This window comes from Equus quagga, chromosome 6 (assembly GCF_021613505.1).
Source record: "Equus quagga isolate Etosha38 chromosome 6, UCLA_HA_Equagga_1.0, whole genome shotgun sequence".
In the NCBI taxonomy this organism is placed as follows: Eukaryota; Metazoa; Chordata; class Mammalia; order Perissodactyla; family Equidae; genus Equus; species Equus quagga.
In genome coordinates, this window is record NC_060272.1 from 117663225 (window position 1) to 117689457 (window position 26233).

General features: G+C 33.4%; 1 protein-coding gene across 3 annotated transcripts in view; it reads left to right on the plus strand.

Annotated features, from left to right (window-relative positions):
• The window catches only part of CNTLN (centlein), a 314336-nt gene that overhangs the window by 65932 nt on the left and 222171 nt on the right, over positions 1 to 26233 (plus strand). For all 3 annotated transcript variants that reach the window (XM_046664977.1, XM_046664979.1, XM_046664980.1), the window contains exons 4-6: positions 7016 to 7150; positions 7750 to 7929; positions 19435 to 19568. In XM_046664977.1, the coding sequence (XP_046520933.1) occupies positions 7016 to 7150; positions 7750 to 7929; positions 19435 to 19568 (449 nt within the window). The remainder of the gene's footprint in view (positions 1 to 7015; positions 7151 to 7749; positions 7930 to 19434; positions 19569 to 26233) is intronic.

The window sequence follows — 26233 nt, forward strand, 5'->3', positions numbered from 1 at the left end:
TATGACATTTTAAGAGATCACTGTTCTAACCAAGTAATGGAAACAAATGAGGAAATGTGACAGTGCAGAGAAAGAAGATTTTGCATTTAAAAAAATGTTAGGCAAAATATTTGAAAGTATTGGAGAAGGAAATTAAAAATACATAGTGCGAGAGCACTTACTAAGTTAGCCGAATTCTAGATGAAAGTGTCGACCGTGGGCTGAAGAAGATGTGATTCAATACATTCATTCAATTTTTTCATCTCTTTAGTCATTCAGATATCTTAATTTTTTGTTAAAACATTATCTTTCCTCCTTTCTTTTTATTAATCTGTTGTATCTTTGTTCATCCTTTTACATTACATCTTTAGATGAATCTCTTGTATGTAATATTTGGTTGGACTTTGTGTTTTGACTCAATCTATACATCTTTACCTTTTTAAAGGTAAGTTTATCTCATCTGCATTTCTTGATATAACATACTTATTTGGTTTTTGTTCTCTGATTGACCTTATGCTTTCTGTTTTTAATTGTTTCCTTTGTTTTCAAATTTGCTACTTGTCTTTTTGTGTGTGTGTGTATGTGTATGCATGCACTTGCATGTTGATAATTTGGAAGGTTTAGAGTCTATAGCAGTTCTTCCAGTGATTAAGTTTATTATTTTATATGTTTAACACTATACTTGATTCTGACATTCTGAAAAATCGAACTGCACATGGTAAAAAAATGAGAAAATGAGCATATTTGTACTTATTCAGCCTTTCTCCTGCATTTTAAACTGAACTTACAGAGAGAGTAATTGGAGGACTTAATTTCCTGTTCTCAGCATTTGGTCATACTTTTTATACTGTCAAGATTTGCAATGCTTATGTTCCATGATCATTTTCTCCCTTATTATCTAGTATAAATTCTGTAGTAAAATAGATTGTATTGTATTAGTTTTTCGCTTGCTACATAACAGATTGTCACAGACTAGTTCCTTAAAACCACACACACATTTATTAAGTTGCTGTGGGACAAGAGTCTGGGCATAGCTTAGGTGGATCCTCTGCTCAGGACCTCATACAATTGTAATCAAGGTTTCAGTTGGGCTGTGTTCTCATCTAGAGGCTTGATTTGGGAAGAATCGGCTTCCAAGGTCATTTAGGTTGTTGGCAGAATCCATGTCCTTGCAGTTGTAAGACTTAAGTCCTAAATGGGACCAAAATCTGTATTAGAGTTTTCTAGAGAAACAGAACTAATAGGAGATATAGAGAGATAGAGAGAAATTGATTGATTGATTGATTTTAAGGCATTGGCTGATATAATAGTGGGCTGGCAAATCTGAGTTCTGCATGACAGGCTGGTGGGCTGGAGACTCAGGGAAGAATTGATGTTGTAACTCAGTCCCAAGGCATTCTAGAGGCAGAATTCCTTCTTCCTCAGAGGAGCACAGTCCTTTTTCTTAAGGCCTTCAACTGGTTGGGTGAGGTCCACCCCACATTATGGAGGAGTAATCACTTTACTCAAAGTCCACTGATTTGTTAATCATATCTAACAAATACGTTCACAGCAACATCTTGACTGGTGTTTGATCAAAAACTGGATACCATACAATACCATGGCCTAGTCAAGTTGACACATAAAGTTAACCAAAGGGTGAAAAGTACTGAGGTAAATAGGCCTTTAGTGTGAGGTTTTATATTTATCTGGCTAGGGGTTAGGCTATGTTTACTGTCTGCTGTAGCAGTGTGTGTCAGAGGCTAAACTTTGCTTTGGTGTCCTTTTTTTATTTGAGCTTCTCTAGAAACTTCTCAAATATTTTCTGAGTTGCATAGTTTTTTCAGTTGTATTCCTGTGATTATATAGAAGCCCTATTGATGTGGTGGTGAGGTATCATGGTGGTGAGGTGTCGAGGGAGGGGAAATATTCTATAGTCTTATGATTAGGTCTCAGTCTTTTAGTGGGATTGTACCCCTAGGCTGTGACCTTTACAAGTACTTCTCAGTTTTTTCCCTTTTAGGAGAGATGGAAAGGCTAGAGGGTATTGGATTTAGATATTTCCCTTCCTCCAGGTTGGTTAGTCTCTGTTAAAACCCTGGTAGTCTCTCGTAAAATAGTTTATCTTGAGGGCAGGCCTTGTTAAGAAGAAATGTATACTTTAGGCATACAGTCATGCGTTGCGTAATGATGGAAATATGTTCTGAGAAATGCATCGTTCTGCGATTTTGTCATTGTGCAGACATTGTAGAGTGTACTTACACAAACCTAGATGGTATAGCCGACTACAAATCTAGGCTGTATGGTGCTAATCTCATGGGACCACCATCGTATATGCATCTCTCATTGACTGAAATGTCCTTATGTAGCACATGACTATGTTTTAAAATGACTGCTTTTCCTCTCCCCTGAAGGAAGCAGGAAGGGATTTTTCTCTGATCTTCACTGTGACAACCTGACAGGGTTTCTGTATCTAAACCCCATGAAAGTGTGGAAGCACCCCTAAGACTGGGCCCTCCTGGACTTTTTAACTCTCAAACTTGTCCACACTGATCCTCTAGCAATTGATTACTTAGAGATTAGGTTTTTCTACCCAATACTGCTTCCTATGGAGATTTCTGCTCCTGGGTTTCTGCTCCGGTAAACTGTGATCCTCTGTATCTGCCTGTTTCTCTCTCCAGTTTTGGGAACAGCAGTTTGCCCTGTGACCTCAGTTTTCTGATGGATCTAAGAGGAATTGTCGATTTTCAGTTTGTTCAGCCTTTTTCATGTTGTGTGAACAGCAGAGATGACTTCCAAGTTCCTTACGTGCTGGAACAGAAGCCAGATGTCCCTTCATTGTGTTTTTGTTGTTCCACTGAATAATATTAAATAGCTCTTAATTTTCAAAACTTGTATCCTATGGAATAGAGTAACAATTAAGAATGACACTACCTTCAGTTTGTTTTAACTATGTATCTAGTCAAATTATTAAAAAGTTACACACACACACACTCAATTTTAGCTAGTTGCAGAAAAACTTTTATGGAAGTGCAGTCTAATATTGTAACTTCTGTTTTGTTGATAATAGTGTAAAAAGTTGGCATATAACTTCTTTTGGTAAGACTATACTTTAGCTTTGTCATTGTTAGCTATAGAATAAGTCATATAGTAAATTCCCCTTTTCGTATTGTACTATATAACATGACTCTGGTAATAACCTAGTATATTCATTTAATTAAATAATGATGGCCATTTAACATTATAGTTCCCTTTTCCTTACCTTCTCAGAAGCTCAGAAATAAGTTTTGGTTCTCAATTACAATTAGTTCTCTTACCCTTCCTCCTTTGACCATTTACCATTGTTTGAGTTGTTGTGGTTTCATTACTTCTCTGTTTTTTGTTAAAACTTTCATGTCCATTTGAAAGTGGGTCACATAAATAATGCATTAACTATACTCAAGTATTATCTGATAGAGTTTTAGGCCTTACACTGCTGTCCCCCCCTTTTTCCTGTTTCATACTCAATATCATTCTCTTCTTACTCTATAGACTTCTCTTGACTATGATATGAATTTTTCATTTCATGGCTTATCCATAATAAATTATTTGTTCCAGACATACTTTCTCTTGTCACCCTTTATGCCTTATGGTTCCTCTGAGTTCTGTTTGCTGTTTTAATATTAACTCGAGCCAGACCATTAAGAATGTACTATGCTCTATCCAGAAAAGTTTGTGAAAAAGTTTCATAGAGCTAGATTTTAAAATGAACTGTAACTGTATATACTTGTGCTTTCATTATTTAAAGTAGATAATTGAGGGTATATTTTATTAGGAAACTAATAAATCAAACATTTTGATTTATGCAAAATTTTACAAATCTTTGAAGGTTTAATTTATCAATCCTGTTGTATTGGGAGTACATCTTTGTCTAACTTATTACTTTAATGATTATGCGATATAATGTCAAATTTATCAGACTAATTATCAGAATATGATAGTTTTGCCACTGTATTAGTTTTTTTATTTAAAAATTGTCTTTATTTTCCTCGTAGATTGCTAAATTCACTCAAATGCCAAAATGTAAATTATTAAGTAATTCTCATGAAAGGGCTTGCCATTGGTGTTGTTTATATTGTTAGTTCCTGTTAAGTTTAGGTCACATTAATGGGCAAACCCTTCTAAAACTTAAATCATTTGGTTCAGTGTTTTATCCTTCCTATAGTCTAAATGATCTCCAGAATAGAGGAGGATGCTCAAGTTTTGTTAGTTCTTTCAAAGAATAAGCTGTAGATAGTTTATAAACAGTGTAATTGTTCACATGGTTGAATTTATCATTCAGTGTCAATCTCATTCATAAACATTTACTACTCTGATTTGGGAGACAGTATGAGTATGTAGATAATTAGCAAGACTAGATCGTATATTATGTGTCAAATGAATAATATAAGCAATACTGAAATTTAGAAATGGCAGACATCACTGTGATAGTTGGGGAAGGCTTCATGGAGGAGTTGGAAGTCAAATCTTGAAGGAGGATAAGATTTAGATGGAAATAGAAAAATGGGCTATGAATTGTGGATGGGCCATACTTATGCATCTGTTTTTATGTTGTTTGATGTCAGATACATTGTAACATGCCCTAATAATTAAAATAGGAAATAAATATTAAAATTATATTGAGGTGCCATTTATACCCACTGGGTTTGTAAAAAATCACCAAGCTTGAGAGTCAAGTGTTGGTACATATATGGATCTGTGAGAACTCTTGAGGTGCATAGCCTACGACTTAGCAGTTTCACCCTTAAGTATGTATAGTTTAAAGCAATATTTTCCATACTTTTATTAATATGATCTGCACATTGCAAAAAATACATTTTATTTCATGACTCAGTATACACACACATTAAATAAAATTTCCTATAATAGCTGTCCTTACTATGTATAATAAAGGTAAAAATATAACAAAGTATATATCAAATATGACTTTAATAATATTTAAATAAAATAGAAATTCAAAATTAAACACTGTAAAAAAATTTCGGAGATATTTAACATGGTGTATTTGCTTCTTTCATAAGTTTGCTCTCATGGGCTTAGTTTTTTGCTAGGAATTTGTGCATATCACTTTGATATTTCCTGTTGTATTGTATTCCACTTTTTAAAAATACTGATTGTGATGACTCAATTGATTTAATGACCCACTACTAGATTTCAGTCTGTAGTTTGAAGAATGCTGCTTGGGAGAAATTCTTGCTCATCTGTATCAAGAGAAATGCTTAAAAGTGTTCATAGCAGCATTGCTTGTATATCCCTTTCCTCCAAATGGGAAGCAGTTGAAGTATACAGTGACAAGAGATGGATAAATATATTACACTATATTTGTATAATAGAATAATACTATACACCAAGGTAATTGAACCAGTTACACCTATCAATATGGATGAATTTGGGAACATACATTGAGCAGAAAAAGCAACCTACAGATTACTTGTAGTATGGTTTAATTGATGTAAAGTTCAAAAATAAGCTAAACTGTACAATATATTAAATAGGGCTATATATGTCTTCAAACTGTTAGGAAAATCCTAAGAAGGATAAGAACCAAAGTTTCAGGACAGGGCTTCCCCCTGGAGGGTGTAGGAGGTGTTAGAGGACCAGAGGACATATACAGGCTTCAAAGTTAATGGTAAAGTTGTGTTTGTTAGTTGTGTGGTTGTTGGTCTGCTCTTTTTATTGTTTCTTTACACCTTAATCACTTATTGCAGATTATTTTTATATGTATTCAGTGTTTAAAACATTTTAAAGTAGAAATAAAAGATGATCAACAATTAACATTATAACTTAAAAAAATTAGAATATAGGTGATACTCTCACTTTATTCCTTAAACTCACCCTATTTTTCATCCTATCCCTGCATCTTGCCCTAAGTTTTGTTCATTCTCGAGTCCTTTGGAGAGTGTTTGATAAGGCGTAAATGTAGGAGTACAAAAGAAATCGATATTTAGGGATCAGTTGAGCATCAATGATAGATCAGAGATGGAATAAAGGTCAGGGGTTTCTGCTGGGCATGTTACTTAATAAATGAGCAGTATGTTTATATCTTGATATGTCTGCTTCTTGGTTGACAGGCAGATGGGGCTTGGTGGAAGGGTGCTGTTGAGAATGATTTCAAAGCTTTAAAAAAGCATGCAAGGCCAGATAGTGGGTGCTTAAATATTCCTGAAAAAATGGAAGGGTTGACAAATGTTGAAGAAGTTTAGAAAGAAGATAGTATCAGGATATGGATTTCAGTTTTAGCCTGTTAGTTGGAGATAATCCAAGTGAAAGTATTGTATAGAAACATGGAAATGTGGGATTGGGGAGTCGGAGAGAGTCAGGGCTGGATTATGGATTGGGCAGTCTTTCAGACAGAGGTGAGACCAGAAGCCAAGGGAGTAGGTACATTTTCTGAGAGAAAAGTTGTAAAGAGAGAAGAGAGAAAGTAAGAATTGAGTCATGGAATCCTCCAATTAGGTATCATTTAGGTATCTCTGGCAGGTGAGAAGAATATTCAGTTAAAAATTATGGTGCATCTGAATTTTGAATATTCTTTCTACAGAGCAAGATAGTTTTGGTACCAGAACAAACTTGCCATTTTCATTCTTTAAAATTATTTATGCCTTCACAAAACCATAATTGTTTCTCTAAAAAGTCTTTTCTTCCAAATGATACTCAAATAAGAAGGTCATTCTTATTTTACCTACATATGCATTTTCTTTAATTAGAATGTTTTTGTAAAATTTTGTTTTTCTCCTGTTACACACGAAATCCCAAAAGTTTGTTTTCTGAATGTGGCTTAATATTTGGTATCCAGTTTTTATGTGTTCTTTATCATAAACTAATAAATAGATACCATACTTACACAGTTCACTTGACAATCTATGGACATGTCACTGGAAATGAGAATTGTGATAATAGACATTATTATGAAAGCTGATCAATCCTAACATTATCAATCAAAATCTAAAACTTTTTAAGTAAAATAATTTTTTCTTAGAAATACCAGCTCACCAATAATGTTTATTTTTTTCCATAGAGAGAATCAGAATTAAAACAAGAAATAAATGACCTTGTAAAACGGAAGATTACAGTAGATGAAGAAAATGCTTTCTTAAGGAAAGAATTCAGTGACTTGCAGAAGAAATATAAAGATAAAAGTCAAGAAATTAAGGTGTGTTGACTTATACATAGTTTTACAATACTATTGCTTTGAAGTTCTACTTAAAGCTTTGTCAGCCTTTGTGGCACAGAAAGTGACAAGCTTGGAGAAAAAATTGCCTTAGGCCCTGCTGTACCATACAGTTTTCTCACATGCAAAAACTCTGAGAAAGATGCTTTAAAGCTAAGACTCCAAGCTTTATAACTTTCAGATAAATAGTTAATGATGGAAATGGAGCTAAGAAAGTAGGAGTGTGAATATGTGGCTTCTTGTAATTAGATTCTGATGGGACTGGCATTATTAATTGATAAAACCCAGGTCTGGGAGGATATGTCTGTGTGGGTCTCAAAAATAGCTGGGGACAGCATCAAAGGCAGCTTGATCAATTAATGGGCTCTTTGCAAATGTGTACTCATCAAAGCTGTCATCCAGTGGAAAAATATGACCCATCCACCTGCATGAAAAGAGGCCAATAAAAGTATACAGGTGACCTTGGCCATCAAATATAGAAGAAGCTGCTGTGAGGGTAAAACTGCACAGTTTGTATTTGCTGATTAGTTCTCACCTTTTTTTTTGTTTTGTTTATCGGCCCTTGTGGTACTGTTCTACAGGACACTAAGGAGTGTGTACAGAATAAGGAAGAGCAAAACAGAATGGTTATAAAAGATCTGGAGGAGGAAAATGAGAAATTAAGTACCCGCTGCGCTGACCTGCTAAATGACCTGGAGAAACTGAGGAAGGAGGAAGCACATTGGAGGAAAGAAAAATATAGCGTTGATGCAAAAATAAAGGTATGGGGTGAGAATGGAATCTACGCTGTTATTTTGGATCTAACTTCTTATAGGAAGTTTATTATGTTGTTTTCTTTAAATAACAAGTTATATATTCAAATCCACCAGTGGGGACTAGCATTAATTTATATTCCTTCACTTAAGACCCACAGCTTTTTAAAAATTGATGTTGCAAAGCAGGAAACTGACTTCAAATAGTTATCTAAAATGTAATCATTAAAAAATAAAGGCTATTGCATTTTGAAATAAAACATGTTTTGAAAAAACATATTTAGAACGTTTCAGTTAGGGTTTAAATTTATAAATATAGCTAAAATTCATTGCAATATAGTTTTAAGACTATTTTCTAGGTCCTTTAAAAAATAAAATGTAAAAAAAAGCACAAAGCAGTCAAGAAATACTCATATGTATTTTGAAGATGGTGCTTTTCTTTGGCTTACAAGGGCCTTATTCATACTAAAGTTCTATTTTTATAGAAATAAAATATATAATCTTTATAATATTTTTATATTCTTTTTGACCAGTAGTTTTCAAAATAATACTTGTTTGTGGCTTTCTCTTTGTCTAAAGAAAGTTTTTGTTCATTTTTTTTCTCATCTAATTTCAGGTTTCTCTTTTACCATAGATTTTGTTGAAAAAGCCAGAAACAAGTGTTAGTGCTAGTAAATATAATAATCCCTTTGTGTATATGCACATAAAAGAATATATAACATAAGTACACACATGTATATATAAATATAGCTATTAAAATATAGTGAATATGGATATGTGTGTGTATGTATGTGCATATGTGTGTGCATGATTATTTAAGTTAGAGGGGAAAGGATGTGTCTTTCTGAGTGTCTGAATCAATTTATTGCAGATATTTAAGGAAATGCATTAAATCTATTAGTGCATAATCAGGGAATGACTGGGCCATTGAGAGAATTGAATTCTGGTGCATTTGTTATCTTAATTTTTATATTAGCTTCTGCTTCCCTACAACCTTTAAGCAGTTTGGTAATGTGATAAGGGTTAAGTGGTGGTACTTTCTTGTGTTAATTCATGGCTATATGATTGATGATAATTTTGATTTCCTTATTTGCCATTCAAATCATCCATTTTGTGATTTACTGGGATTTTTAGTTCTGTGATTTTTTTATCTTGGGGTGCTTGTCTTTTCTTATTAATTTGTAGGCATTCTTTATTTCTTCTGGATATTAATATTTTGTTATATATATTACAAATGCTTTCCGTTCTATAAATCTTGAATAAGGTGAATGGGACTTTCAAAAGTTTGTAAATTTTGATAGAGTCGATGTTATTATTTTCCTCTCTAATGTTTTTCCTTTAGGAGTCTTAGATGCTATAATTTTACCTACCCCAAAGTCTTTAATCCATTTAGAATTCATTTTTGGATATAGTGTTCCACACCGTTTAGTCAATAGTTTATTAATTTGTGATACTATCTCTCTCACATCTCCAAGTTTCAGTGTGTATGAATTTGTTTCTGGACTCCCCATTATTTTCATGGTTTTAGATATTGTAGTTTTATAATTTAACTCATTATTTGGTAGGGAAGTCTACCTCTTTATTCATCTTTTTGTAAGTCATGAGCACTATATTTGCCTCTTCACTATTTTATAATATTTGAATCATTTTATTGGTTATACTGAAAAATTCTGTTAGAAAGCAGATTGGAACCACACTTAATTTAGAATTAATTTTGGGAGAATTGTGATCCTGCCATTCATGAATGTGGAATAAGGTTTTGTAACTTTCTTAAAATGGCATTGTCCACCTTTGTTAGATTTATTCCTAGTCACAAATATTACTTTAAAAAAGTGTGTTATGATAAATAATTTGTATATTTCTAGATTTTTCTAAGTTACGTAATTACATTGTCTGTCAATAAGAAAACTTTTCACCTTCTAGAATATTAATTGGCATATGATTAACATACCGTACACTTAGTCCATTTAAAATGTGCAGTTCAGTAGTTTTTAGTTTATGCAGAGTTGTGCAACTATTACTGCAATTACTTTTAGAACATTTTTATCACCCCCCAAAGAAATCCTGCAACCTTTAGCAGTCACTCTTCCTTTACCCTTCACTCTGCAGCCCTAGATAACCGCCGATCTACTTTCTTTCTCTATAACTCTCTATTCTAAACATTTCGTATATGTGAAATCACAGTGTATGGTTTTTTGTGACTGACTTCTTCCACTTAAAAGGGTGTTTTCAGGGTTTGTTCATGTTGTAGCATGTGTCTGTACTTCATTCCTTTTTATTGTTCAACAATATTCCATTATGTAGGTATCTTACATTTTATTAATTTATCACCAGTAAATGGATATTTGTGTTATGAATAATACTGCTATGAACACTTGTGTGCAAGATTTTGTGTATACATACATGTATTTTCGTTTCTCTTAGGTACATACCAAGGAGTGAGATCACTGGGTCATATGGTAATTCCGTTTTTAAGCTTTTGAGGAACTGTCAGACTGTTTTCAAAAGCAGCTGCACCATTTTATGTTTCCAGCAGCTGTGTATGAGTGTTCTGATTTCTCTTTGTCCTTGTCAACACTTGTTATTGCCTGTCTTTTTGGCTATAGCCATCCTTACGGATGTGAAGTGGTATCTCATTGTGATTTTGATTTAAGATTCCCTGATGGCTAATGATGTTGAGCATTTTTTCATGTGTTATTGATCATTTGTATATTGTTGAAGACATAAATATGTATTCATTTCTTTTGCATATATTGTGGATACAAATCTCTTTTCTGCTATATAATTTCAAACTATTTTCTTCAGTTCTCTGAGTGTTTGTTTCCTTAATGGTATTATTTGAAGCACAAAAGTTTTAAGTTTTGATGATATTTGTCTACTTTTTCTTTTGTTGCCCATGCTTTTGGTGTCATATCTGAGAAACCACTGCCTAATCCAAGATCATGAAAATGGACACTTATGTTTTCTTCAGAGAGTTTTACAGTTTTATATCTTACATTTAGTTCTTTGAACCATTTTGAGTTAATTTTTGAATATGGTGTTTGATAGGAATCCAACTTCATTATTTTGCAGGTGTTATTCAGTTGTCCCAGCACCATTTGTTGAAAAAGTCTATTCTTTCCCCCCCTGAATTTGTCTTGGCATCTTTGTTGAATATCAGTTGACTATAAATATAGGGGTTTATTTCAGGACCTCAATTCTGTTCCTTTGATCTATACATTTATCCTTATGCCTATGCAACACTGTCTTGATTATTGTAGATTTGTAGTAAGTTTTGCAATTGGGATGTGTGTGCCCTTAAAAGTTATTTTTCTTTTTCAAGATTGGTTATTCTGGGTCTCTTATATTTCCATATGAATTCCATGTGAATTTTAAAATCAGCAAGAAATTTTCCATTTCTTGCAAAAAAAAGCAAGCTGAACATATTTTGATAGAGGTTGCATTGAATCAGAAGATCAATTTGAGGAACATTACCATCTTAGCAACATTATACCCTCTAATGCATCAACATGGGATGTTCCATTTATTTAGGTCTCCTTTAATTTATTTCAACAGTGTTTCGTAGTTTTCAGAATATAACTTTGTACTTTTTTTTGGTAAATATATTCCTAAAATATGTAATTATCTTTTTAATGCTATTCTAAGTGGAATTGTTTTTTTAATTTCCTTTTTGGATGGTTCATTCCTAATGCAAAGATGCACAATTAATTTTTGTGTGTTGATCTTGTATCCTGTGACCTTGCTGAACAGGTTGATTCCTTAGGATTTTCTATTTGTAAGATCATGTCATCTGCAAGTAGACATAGCTTTACTTTTTCCTTTCCAGTCTGGATGCCGTTTTTCTTATTTTAGTGCCTATTTTCCTGGCTAGAACCTGTAGTACAAAGTTGAATAGAAAAAGAATGAGTGGACATCTATGTCTTGTTCCTGATCTCAGGGGGAAAGGATTCACTCTTTGACTGTTAAGTGTGAAGTTATCTATGAGTTTTTTGTTGATGTGCTTTATCAGATTGAGGAAGTTACCTTCTATTCCTAGTTTGTTGAGTGTTTTTTTTTTTTTTATCATGAGGATGTATTGGATTTTGGCAAATGCTTTTTCTGCATCTATTGAAATGATCATGTGGTTTTTGTCTTTCATTCTGTTGATATGGATTACATGACCTGATTTTTGGATATTAAACCAACCTTACATTGCTGGGATATTTTTATCTTTATCTAGCTTTGGTGTTAGGATAATGCTGGCCTTATGTGATAAGTTAGGAAGAGTTCCCTCCTTTTATGTTTTTTGGAAGAGTTTGAGAAGGATTGGTATTAATTCTTTTAAAATGTTCGGTAGAATTCGACAATTAAGCCGTTTGATACTGGAATTTTTTATGTTGGGAGCTTTTGAGAACTGATTAAACTTCTTCACTTATTATAGGTCTGTTATGATTTTCTGTTTTTTCTTGAGTCAGTTTAGGTAATTTGTCTGTTTCTAGGAATTTGTTCATTTCATCTAGGTTATGTAATTTGTTGGTGTGCAATTGTTTATAGTATTCTGTAGTAATCCATTTTATTTCTGTATGGTTAGTAGTAGTGTCCTTACTTTCATTTCTGATTTTAGTTATTTACATCTTGACTTTTTTCCTTTGTCTATCTAGCTAAAGATTCATTAATTTTGTTACTCTTTTCGAAGAGTCAACTTTTGGTTTAACTGATTCTCCTTTTTGTTTTGCTCTTCCCCTTTTAAAAAATTTCCCCACTAATCTTTATTCTTTCTTTCTTTTTTCGCTCTTTGGATTTACTTTGCTGTTCTTTGTCAGTTTCTTCATGGTATAAAATTAGATTATTGATTTGCGTTATGTGTGTTTTTTCTTCAAAGATTGGCACCTGAGCTAACAACTGTTGCCAATCTTTTTTTTTTTTTGGCTTTTTCTCCCCAAATCCCCCATCCCTCCAGTACATAGTTCTATATTTTAGTTGTGGATCCTTCCAGCTGTGGCATGTGGGAACACCGCCTCAGCGTGACCTGACAAGCAGTGCCATGTCCGCACCTAGGACCCGAACCAGTGAAACCCTGGGCCGCCGAAGCAGAGCACACAAACTCAACCACTCGGCCACGGGGCTGGCCCCTATGTGTTCTTTTTTAAGGTAGCATTTGCAGCTATAAATTTTCCTCTGGGCACTCCCTTTGCTGCATCCTGTAGGTTTTGGTATATTGTCTTTGTGTTTTCCTTCATCTCTGAATATTTTCTAATTCTCTTGTGAATTCTTCCTTGATCTCTGGGTTGTTTAAGAATGTATTGTTTAATTTCAACATATTCTAATTTTTTTTTAGTTTTCCTTCTGTTATTGAGTTCTAGCTCCATTTCACTGTGGTTGGAGAAGATACTTTGTATGATTTTAATGTTTTTAAGTTTATTGAGAGTTGTATTAAGGCCTAACATGTGGTCAGATAAGGGGAGTGTTCCATGTGTACTTGAGAAAAATTTGTATTTTGCTGTTTTTGCATAGAGTGTTCCATGTATATCTGTTGGTTTATAGTGTTGTTCAGGCACTCTGTATCCTTATTGACTTCTCTCTAAATATTCAACTCATTTTTAAAGTGTTGAATTCTCCAGCTATTATTGTGGAACTGTCTCTTTTTCCTTTCAATTCTGTAAGTATTTACTTTATATATTTTAGGGCTCTATTGTTTGGTGAATGTATGTTTATACCTGTTACATCTTCTTGATGAATTGACTCTTTAATGCCCTCTTTTGTTTCTTGAACAGTTTTTGACCTAAAGTCTATTTTGTCTAGTATTATAGCCATCCCAGCTCTCTTTTGGTTATTATTTCATGTAATATCTTTTCCTATTCTTTCATTTTCAATCTTTTTGTGTCTTTGGATCTAAAGAGTGAGTCTCTTCTAAACAACGTATAGTTGTGTGATATTTTCTTTGTACATTCTGTCCTTCTTTGCCTTTTTGATTGGAGAGTTTAATACATGTACCTTTAAAGTAATTACTCTTAAGGAAGGAATAACTTCTGCCATTTTATTATTTGTTCACTGTATGTCTGATAGATTTTTTTGTTCCTCATTTCCTTTATTACTGTCTTCCTTTATGTTTAGTTGATTTTTTGTAGTGTCACATTTTGATTCCCTTCTCATTTTTTTGTGTATATTCTATTGATATTTTCTTTGTAGTTACCATGGGGATTACATTTGTCATCCTAAGCTTATAACAATATAATTTGAATTGATACCAACTTATCTTTAATAGGATAAATTACAACCTTGTAAATTGTGTGCCCTGTAACATAAATGTAGAAATTTTTATGTGTTTGTCTTTGAAATCATTTATGAAATAAAAAGTAGAGTTACAAAACAAATATACAGTAATACTGGCTTTTATATATACCCACGTATTTACCTTCACTGGAGTCTTTATTTCTTTATACAGCTTTGAGTTACTGCCTTGCATCCTTTCATTTCAATCTGAAGGACTCGGATTAGTGTTTCTTGTAGGATTGATCTGGTAATGACCTCCTTCAGCTTTTGTTTATCTGTGAATGTCTTAATTACTCTCTAAATTTTGAAGGATTGTTTTGCTGGGTATAGAATTCAATGTTGACAGTTCTTTTCTTTCAGCACTTTAACCTTTACTTTCACTGCCTTGGCCTCCATCTTTCTGACGAGAAATCAGTCAGTAATCTCTCTAAGGATCCCTTGTATGTGATAAGTCACTCCTTGTTGCTTTCAAGGTTCTCTGTTTTTGGCTGAATTTCAAAAGTTTGATTATAATATATGTCATTGTGAACCTCTTTCTGTTGATCTTACTTCGAGTTTGTTGAAGTCTTTGGATCTGTAGGTGCATGTCTTTCATCAAAATTGGGATGTTTGGTCATTATTTCTTCAACTGTTATTTTTACCCTTTTTTTGTCTCTTCTCCTTCTGGGACTCTCCTAATATGTACGTTGGTCTGCTTAATGGTATCCCACTGTTCCCATAGGTTCTGTTGACTTTTCTTCATTGTTGTATCTTCTAGTTTGCTGATTCTTTCTTTTGCCTGCTCACATCAGTTGTTGAACCCTCTGGTGAATTATTAATTTTTGTTATTGTACTTTTTAGCTCCAGAACTTGTTTGATTCCTTTTTACAATTTGTCTCTTTATTGATATTCTTTTGGTTTATACATTGTTTTCTGATTTCATTTAGTTCTTTTTTCATGGTTTTCCTCACCTACTTGAGTATATTTAAGACAGTTGTGTTAAAGTTTTTGCCTTCTAAAGCTGATGTATGAGGTTCCTCAGGGATGGTTTCTGTTAATTTATGTGTTCCTTTGAATAGGCCATACTTTCCTGTTTCTTTGTATGCCTTATGATTTTGTTGTTGAAAGTTGGGCGTTTGTGTTGTAAGCTAGTAACTCTGGAAATCAGATTCTACCCTTTCCTGAGGTTTTGCTGCTTTTTTTTTAATTGTTGAAGAGTGCAGTAGTCTGTTTGTTTAGATAGTCTTCGAGTCTGTTTTTGCAAAGACCGTGTTTCTTGTTGTGCACAGTCATTGAAGTCTCCATCCTTCAGCTTTTGTTTACCTCCTGTTGTTGCACAGGTTTCTTTGAATGTCAGGAACTAAAACAAACAAACAAAAAACAAAAAAGCAATGTATGTGTATATATATATGTATGTGTGTGTGTGTGTGTATATGTGTGTATGTATGTGTATATATATATATAAAACATATGTGTGTGTGTGTGTATATACATATATATACACACACACACCCCTCCACAGACAAGAAACAGATCCCTTTCCAAGTCTTTGTAGCTTGGCTGTGTGCTAGACACTCTTTCAGTACTTATCCAAACTTGTACTGAGCCCGGAGGTCAGCCAGAGGTGACTAATAAGATAATCATCTTCCATCATTCCTTCAGGTATCCCTCAGACAAGTTAGAACAGACATTCACAATAATCTGCTAGTAAAGTCTGTTCTACTCCCTCCTGAACCAGGGACCAGGATTGCTTACTGAGAACATGGGCTACTGCCACTGTAAAAATTCCACTGCTTTAAGATTCTCTGGCTTTAAAGTGACCAGCATGGTGGGGATGGGATGGGAAAGGGAAAGGGAAAGTAAAAGCTCTACAAATCTTTCATATCATTTTCAAGTTATTTTTTTTTCTTGGTTCATCATTTACTTGGTTGCTATAAACCTTTGAATGCTTTCCAGAGTTTTTCTAACATTGGTTTTGGCAGTTTCTGCTTGTTTTTTGACGTTTCTGCCAGAGCAAGAATGCTTGGAGCTGCATACTCTCCCATTTTGCTCATGTCGCTCATAGCCTTCATTTTTAAATGATAGCTTTATTAGATATAGGATTCTACCTTGGCAGCTTTTTCTTTGAGCACTTTGAATGTTATTTCACTGTCTCTAGCCTCCATTATTTTTGAAGAAAATTCAGTTGTTAATCTTATTGAGATCTCTTGAAAATGATGAGTTGTTTTTCTCTTGTGATTTCTAAGAATTTATCCTTATCTTTGGCTTTCAGCATTTTTACTATGATATTTCTATTAGTGGATCTCTGTGTGTATACTACTTGGAGTTTGTTGAGCTTCTTGGATGTGTAGATTAATGTTTTTCACCATTGTTGGATAGTTTTCAGTCATTTTTTCAAATACTTTTTCTGTTCATTATTCTCTTGCTTCCCCTTTTTGGTAGTCCCATTATGCTTGTTAGTGCCTTTAATGATGACCCATATTTCTCTTGGGCTATTAATTTTTTTGTCATTTTTTTTCTTGATTTCTCTTCAAGTTTTTTGCTCTTATTTCTGTCACTTCTTATTAAATGTGAGCTCCTCTATTGAGGTTTTTTAAAAAATTTTAATTATTATGCTTTTTTAGCACCAGAATTTACATTTGGATGTTTTAGAATAATTTGTATCACCTTATTGGTATTTTCTATTGAATGAAACCTTGTCGTTTTACCTTTTTTTTTTAACATATGGTACTTTTTAAAGCATTGTTTTTTTATTTGGTTGAATATATTTATAATGGCTATTTTGAAGTCTTTGTGAAGTCTGACATCAGGACCCTCTCATGGGCAGTTTCTATTGTCTGCTTTCTTTCTTCTGTGTGATGACACTTTCCTTTCTCTTTGATTGTTGTAATTTTTTGTTGAAAAGTAGACATTTACAATTATATATTGTAGCAGTTTTGGATACTGATTCCTTCTGGCCCCATCCCCAGGGCTTCTTGATGTTTGCTCATTTGTTTGTTTAGTGGTTTGGCTAGACTGTTTGAATAAAGTCTGTTTGCCCTGCAATGTATGGCCTCTGATTTTGCTTTTCAGAGAGCACAGACTTGGACATGTGCACATTCACTCTGAGACTAGTGTGATTTTAGCTGGGTCTCCTTCACTGTCTCTTCTCTTGATATATTAATATGTCTGTCACTATTGGTATCACACTCAGCTGTTGGCCTCCAAAAATTGCTGGCTGGTTTTTTAATTTTTCTTTTTTTTTGGTGAGGAAGATTGACTCTGAGCTAACATCTGTTGCCAATTGCCCTCCTTTTGCTTGAGGAAGGTTTGCCATGAGCTAACACCTGTGCCAATCTTCCTTTATTTTTTTGTGTGTGGGACACTGCCACAGCATGGCTTAATGAATGATGTGTAGGTCTGCACCTGGGATCCAAACCTGCGAACCCTAGGCTGCTGAAGCGGAGTGTGCAAACCCAACCACTATGCTACTGGGCCAGCCTCCTGTAATTGTTTTTGACAATGTCCTGGGACACAAATTGCTCCACAGTTTGATCTAATTGAATCTGGGTCTCTTTGTGGGTTTAGTATTTTTTTTTTAATGTGGTAAAATACACGTAACATAAAATTTTCAATCTTAACCATTTTTAAGTGTACAGTTCAGTACACTTGTTAAGTATACTTACATAAATGTTAAGTATATTTACAATGCTGTGAAAGAGATCTCCAGGACTTTTTCGACTTGCAGAACTGCAACTCTAAGCTTATTAATAACAACTCCTCATTGCTCCTTCACCCTAGCTCTTGATAACCACCATTCTACTTCATGTATCTATGAATTTGACTATTTATTCCTACCATAAGTGGAATCATATGGTAATTGTTCTTTTGTGACTGGTTTATTCATTTAGCATAGTGTCTTCAAGGTTCCTCCATATTGTAGATGTGACAGATTTCCTTTCTTTTTAAGGCTGTGTTGTGTTCCATTGTATGTATATACCACATTTTGTTTATCTATTCATTTGATGTTTGGGTTGCTTCCACCTCTTGGCCATTGTGAATAGTACTGCTATACACATGGTTGTGTAAATATCTCTTCAAGACCCCACTTTTCATTCATTTGAATATGTACCCAGAAGTGGGATTGCTGGATTATATGGTAGTTCTATTTTTAATGTTTTAAGGAACCCCCATACTGTTTTCCATAGGGGTTACACCATTTTACAGTCCCACCAACATTGCGCAAGCATTCCAACTTCTCCACATCCCTGCCAACACTTAAGTTTTCCTCCCTTCCCTCCTTCCTTCCTCCCTCCCTTCCTTCCCTCCTTCCTTCTTCTTATATTCCATCCACCCACCTACCTACCTATGTGTATATCTATCATTGATCTTCTTGTAATAAATGGGAATTTAGGAAGCATTCACAGTACTATCTTGCCTGAAAGCCAATATTTTTATCTTTAAAAGATCACTGTTTATTACAGGGTGACTATATGAAGTATGGGAGCGTGGCTAGAGTAGATTTCTAGAGCTTGATCTAAGCATGGTGCTCACTTTTAGAAATAATGAACATATAGTGTTTGTGTGGGTATACTCTATTTTTAGTTATAATATTTATTTAATACTTTATGAAAATACTAACAATTAATTTTCTAATTTATTTTTTAGAAAATATGCTTTTGAAAAAATATAACATCAATTTTTAAGTTGTTTCAAAATGAAAAAAGATTTAGAGAATTATCAGAAGGAAAAAGCCAATTTTGAGGAAGTGTAGGTGAAATTTCACCACAACCAAGGAAACTCAGCATGATCTGAATATCAAACATTGTAAAATTATTTCGATATCTTTTGGTACTGTCCTTTTTTCTCTGAGTTTATCTGTGTGTGTGCATTTAAAATAGAGGAAATAATGAAATATCTGCTATTTGTCCTGACTAATTTTTAAGTAAATTTTTTGTTCATGTAATTGACAATTTTTTTGTTATACAATGGTTTCTTCATTGTAATTTTAATAAGTAAATTTCTATATAGATTTTCAAGTTTATTTGCTTCAAATTCTTAGCTTTCACTTGAGGAACCCATGATGCTTTTCAGTTTCTGAAAAAAATAACCTGTGGCTAGTATAAAAGGTATTGTGTGTACTAAAATTTTTTTAATTGAGTGAAAACAAACAAATAAAATATAAAAATCTACTAATTTTTCACTGTCATTTTTTAGACAGGTTGGTTAAATATAGCAGACTTTCTATTTTTATTTATTTGCTATTTATTATATTTGATTGTGATATAAGTGCTCTAATTTTAGGCCTTTGAAGACAGTCTAATCGAAGCAAGGAAAGAAATTGAAGTATCACAGAGTAAATATAATGCTCTATCATTACAGTTGAATAATAAAGAAACTGAACTTATGCAGAAGGATATGGATATTACCCTGGTCAGGCAAGTATATTCAATTTTTAATTTAACATTATAGAAATGTCGTTAGTTATTCTTGGGGCTGGCCCCGTGGCTGAGTGGTTAAGTTCGCGCTCTGCTGCAGGCGGCCCAGTGTTTCGTTACTTCGAATCCTGGGCGCGGACATGGCACTGCTCATCAGACCACGCTGAGGCAGCGTCCCACATGCCACAACTAGAAGAACCCACAACGAAGAATACACAACTATGTACCGGGGGGCTTTGGGGAGAAAAAGGAAAAAAATAAAATCTTTAAAAAAAAAAAAAAAAAGAAATGTCATTAGTTATTCAGAATAGCACCATTTATGTTTATCATTAATATGCCAAAATGACAACAATATGTTTTTTGTAGGTACATCTGTTTGTGTATTGAAACTATCTGAAATTATATACACCAAACTAGGAATCGTTAACTGGTAGAGTCAGGAGTTTCACAGGATTGGGGAGAGCGTTCTCAAAGAGTAACCTTGTTTCAGTTTTTAACAAGGATAGTGCATTCATTCGTTGCTTCCTTCTAAAAACCCTAGCCATGTGTTAAATAATATTAATTATTGTTATAATAAACAATAAATGAGAAACCCAATTTTGACTTTTTATTATATTCTAAATAGTTTTAATTTGTCAAATACTCTCTCTATATCAAAATAGTTAATTTTGTAATGCTACTTATAAAATGAGATTACTTGAAAAACTTCTGTTTTTAACTGTTTTGAAAGATTTTAAGCTACCTATTAATTAACTTTATAATTACCTTTATCAGCAATTAGTGTTAGAATAAATCATAAAATATAAGTATACATACACATGTATGTACACTTACACATACACATATACACATACATGTAGGTATGTGCCTGAATTTTTTTACTTAAACTAATTAAAATAAATTATACAATCAGTGTTTATCACATACCTCTATAAGAACAATTTCATCCTCTGATGCTACCACTATATGCGTGTAATATTGTTATATATAGTTATAACTGTTATATACAAGTATATTATATAATTATATAAATATTAGTATAGCATATAATATTTTTGTATATATTTAACGTATTGCCAGAACTATATGCATATTAGGGCAGGACTGTTTGCTTGGGTAACAGTTAATGTATGTATATTAATCTCTTACCCAAACAAAATTCATTGTGTCACATTTTAAAAACTTTCTTCTGACAGGAATGAGGAAAGTATAAACTTTATAGATGATAGACTGGTTGCTTTATCCACTCGTGGTGTAATATTTTTTAAGCCAATAATTTGATGAAGTCAGAATAGTAATTCTAAATAGTAATAGAATCTTAGATTTGGAAGGAATCTTAAAATTATCACTTATTCCTATATTCTTCCCAATAAGATAATATAGCTTTTAATGTTTGCTTGATGCTTTTAGTCTATAAGTTTCTCAGTACTTTTCAAGACGGGTTTTTTCATTTTATGTGTTTAAATTTGAAATTGTTTCATATATTGAGCTGAATTTTGCCTTTTTACAATATCCACCCACTTGCCTTGGTTCTTTATCTAGAAAATCTCAGAGACAATCTAATCTCTATTGTGTAGCACAGACCTTCAAATAATAGAAGATAACTTTATCAAGAAGTTTATTTTTTCATGAATTTATTAACAACCCATTTCTCATAATTTTTCATGTATATATTTCACAGATGTTATACTGTTTTATGTTGCCTTTCTGAATGCATTCCATATTGTCAATATCTATGTTGTCAATATTCTTCTTAAAATATAGCACCTAAAACTGCATAAAATGTTCTAACGATGACCTTTCCATTTTAGAGTATGATGGCGCTGAACAGTGCATGACATTTGAATAATTATGTTTTCTACTAAATTTTGCCCCTGCATTTGTGTACTTAAATTTAATATATTTCAGGAGCCATAAGCTACAATATATAAGGCAATAACATCCACAGATGGACGTTTTCTTCCACAATGGACCATGTGTAATTTTAAGGGTTCGATTATAAGGACTCATAGAGGAGGAGGAAATAGCACACAGTTGGAAGTCTGGAGCTGAGGACTTTGACTAAAACCCTCATTATAGGGCAGTAGTTGAGATGTCTGCAGTGTTTCTTCTGAGTTTTCTGAATAAGAGTTACCAATTGGATGTACTACGTCTCCTTTCCTTCATATTTTTTCTTTCTTGGGGGGATGATAGTTATGATATACCAGCATCTGTATATTGTACAAAAGACACACAAAGCTATAATTGTGGGAAAGTGGTCTAGGCACTTCCTTATTTGGATACACTTTTCCTTATTGTTAAATATGGAGTTGGCTTAGCTTTGTTTCTCTATGAGTTTATTTCTTTGGAATTCATAATCTTTTGCATATTTATTGAATATTTAACCTATGTTAGATTATAAATAAATAAGTATATATATAATAATGTACATGTCTGTAATATATACAGAACAAGTATATATATAATAATGTACATGTCTGTAATATATACAGAACACCTGAATATATGCCTAGAATTTGCATAAAAAGCTCTAACCAATTAAGTTGCCTAACTAAAACTTTTCCTGGATAGGTAATGATTCTCTAATTACATAGAGGGTGAGCTGAATGAACAGCCCGCCTTCCATTGAGAAGTTGGGCTATTGTCAATTGAATTGGGAATTTTTCTTAGAAATTAGTTGTGACTCTCTTACAAAGAATTGAAAAAATAAAAGTCAAGACAGTGAAGTCATAATTTTGGTTGGGAATATCATCAAAGCCAGAATCCTGAAATTGGATCAATGCATCTGGATTGCTGGTGTTCCCAGGCACTGAGCAGAAGCAAGTGTAAATTATCTCTGGAGGATAATAAGACAGTTCTGTCCTCAAATTATGTCTACAGTTTTGCAAACTAATGTCTAGCACATAGTCAGAAATATCAACTGTGTAGTAAGGCAAGAATAAAAATTAAAAGACATAAGAACTGGAAATGAAAAAGACCTAATTATTTGCCTATAATACAATTAACTTACATAGAAAACTCACAGTAATTTATTGAAATGTTTAAATCAATAAGTGGGTTTAGCACACTTGGTAGATACAATGTCAGTGTGTAAAATTCAATTGTAGTTTTTATACTAGCAAAAAAACTAGGAAATGGACTTAATATAATTTACAATATGACTAAAAATTTTAAGAGTAAGTATAATGAGAGATATGTGTTACCTCTATATGGAGAACTGTAAAACATTATTGAGAAAAATAAAAGGTCTAATATGTGCAGGAATGTACAAAGTTCATGATTTGGACATCTCAATATGATAAAAATGTCAACTCTCTCCAAATAGATACTGAGATTCAGAGTAATACAGATTGTCAACAACAGAAACCGTTACTACCCCTAGACCAGAAAGGGCAAGGAGAGAAGCTGTTACCAGATCTCTGTGAGAAGTCTAATCCTGGAAGAGAGGCTGACTAATAGAAGTATCCTTAGACAGAGGAACAGAGACACTGCCAACTGTGACTCCATAGAGAGGGGACTAGGGAAAGAAATACCTTGACCTCTTTCTCCTTTACCCTCTAATCACCAGCCAGCACTTCCAACTAATCAAATTCAGTCAGACCCAGAGGACAAGGAGCCAGGTAATACAGTTTGTAGAGGTTGGCCTCTTAGGCTCTAAAGTAGGCTAGAGTGTTACAGAGTAGGGCAGAGGCGAAGAAAATTAGAATATTTGGTGCATTTTCCATTGCTGCTCTTTTTCAGAGCTTTCCTGGGCATTTATTGCTTACTAATTTTTCCATATATCCTTTAGAGTAAACTTGCTTATTTCTTGTTTGGTGTTTTATTAGAGGATCAAATTTACAAGTAGACCTAAGGAGAATTGGCATCATTATGTCAGTCTTCCTGTCTCAGGTGCCATCCCATTTGTTTCATACCTTTGTGTGTTTATGAAATGTTTGAAGTTATTTCTCATGTGGGTCTTGACATTTGTTAAATTTGTTCCTAGCTATATCATGTTTTTTTGTTACTATTTTAAATGGCATCTTTCCTGCTCATACAGTTTCCAACTTATTTTCCTTTTGTTGCTTATAGTTTTTGCTGTAGGTATTTTGATGTGCTATGATTTGATGGATAAAGTGTCCATAATTTTTTTGTTATTACTGTAAATTGTATGTTTTACTTTTTTCTGTGTAAATTTTTTGCCCTGAGTTCTAATTCCTCTGAAATTAATATTGCTATTCTTTATTTTTGTTTAAATTTATGTGATAAACAAAATAAGTAATGATTTTGGTACAGTGATACATGTGAATTATAGAAAGATACATACAGTACAGAAAAGTAAAAAGAAGAGAAAAAAATTGCACTTAAAATACAACCCTAGAGAAATAACAGCCATTAAATTTTGTGAGAATCATTCTTGATTTTTCTCAATCCATATTTATAGATTGAAGATTAGGTATGCAGGAGTTTTTAGATAAAGAGGACTATATTGAACATGTTCTTTTAATAAATAACTTTAGTTTTTGTGTATAATGGAACAGTAAGACACTGATGTGAAATTGAAGGAATTATTAAATCTCACATAATTATTTCTTCTCTATAAAAACCACTCTCTCTCTCTAAAGCTAAGAAAGAAATGGCATAAAAAACTTTAGAGATTTATGTCATTATGTTGTTTTTTTAAGCACTACATTTTGTCTTTAGTTGGTTTTGAACCTTGCTATGTATACTTTGGAAAATAGTACACATGTTCAACCATTTTAACTCTCATGTTGCATCTCAAGATTTGTAACATTTCTCTCCTCTTGTGTAACCACAGTGCCCAAAGATGTTTAAGCTTAGTTCTGTATATTACCTCAGTTCTCATCGCTAAACTTTTTACTCTTTTTTTTTTTAAACTTTGTGCTCTTGATCTGTTCATTCCTGTACTTTTATTTTGATTCATCTCAAGGTCCCAGTTTTACCAGGCCTTACCTGTTGCTGGAGCATGCTTTCTCCCCTTTGGCATCAGATTTAGCCATGTGACTTATTTTGGCCTGTGGAATGAGAATGAAAGTGACATATGCCATGTCCTGGCAAATGTTTTAAAAGAGTCATTGCTTGATTTACCTTTGATTTTCACCCTCTCTCACTATAGTAGTGTATTCCTAATACAGTCTGCTGCTTTAGTTTGGATCTTAGAATAGAGGAAAGCCACATGTAATGTGAGCAAGCAATAAATCTTTGTTTTTGTAAGCCCTCAAGATTTTTTTAACTGAAGAATAACCTAGGGAAGCTGTCTGAAACCCTCTGTCAGTCTTTGCTATCAAACTTAATCTCTACAGGGATATTCCTAATTTATCCCATGGCCCATTCAATCCCTTAGATAGCATCAATGTAACTGAAAGGTCATTGGATTTATCCTTCAGCAATACAATATTTTTAACAGAGCTTAACATTCTCCTTGAGATGGGAAGAAGCATTCTTGCTTCTCAGCATCCTCTCAGTTCAATCTATGCTTTCCTTTATTCTTTTTCATTGAGAGGAACTTCTCAAGTTTGAACCTATCAATTTTATTTTCCATTGCTTTGATTTTCCTTATAACTGCTTTCATCATGAATTTTAATGGTATTATGGCATCTTTTTTTCTTTTTAACAATGCTTCTTTGTGTTATCCTTTTCATTTCATCCATTCAACAACTGTCTTGTCCGATATATCCTAGAAAACAGTCTGTGTGAAGGATTAACTTCTGAATATTTACTTAGGAGATTCAATTCCAGGACAAAGCAACTGGAAGAAGAAGAAGAAGAATCAGAGGCAGGAAAGCATAAAAAGTAATTCAAGAAAATGTATTATTGTACTGGCCACTGCTTCATGATGAGCCATGAAAGAGATGGCAGGTGCACTGAATTAGCCACCCAGGTTGATTCTGGACAAGTTGTAGAGAGAAACCATGCCCTAGAGCAATCCATCAGATGGAAAAAGAAAAAAAATTTGTCTGTCTGGTTTCTTCTTGTGTTTTGTCTACCATTGGTCAAAGTTTACTGCTTATGCCATGCCTGTGTTGTAGCATTTTATCCTAATCTGGAAGTGGTACAAGGAGGCCAATGTGCTAGGCATGCAACTGGTTGACCTCAAGTGGTAGAGCCACATAAGGTGTATGAATTTCATAGGCTGAGGTGGTAGTTAATAGGCTAAGGCAGAGCAAGGTACTGAGTGACTAGGAAGGAGGTGAGGCTGAATCTGAAGAGGTGCATAAGGTGTGTCTAATACAACAACAAATATTTAATAAGGGACAGGAACTGTCCTAGGTGCTTTTTCTGTAGCAGTGAACAAAAAAGTCCCTGTCTTCACAGAGATTTTATTAAGATCATCTCCACATCTTGGTTTTCTGTTGATAATTCTGAGAGGTGTGATGGTTTCTTTTTGATACTTTTCTAGACCTTCCTTCAGTAACTCCTACTCAGAGGTATACTTTTCCTCTGGATATGCACAATAAAATTTTTTTATTAATTCTAAGTATTTCCCCTTTTAATAAGTCCTATTTGTTTTTCTTTACTGTTTTTCAAATGAGGAAAGATCTAGACTAATTCAGTGTTTTCCACTGATCCAGTTGTGTGAGGTTTGTAAGCCTTGTTTGTTGCTTACTTTGTTGCTGATTGAGTTCCACATTTCATATTCGCAACACTGGTGTACAACTCATTCC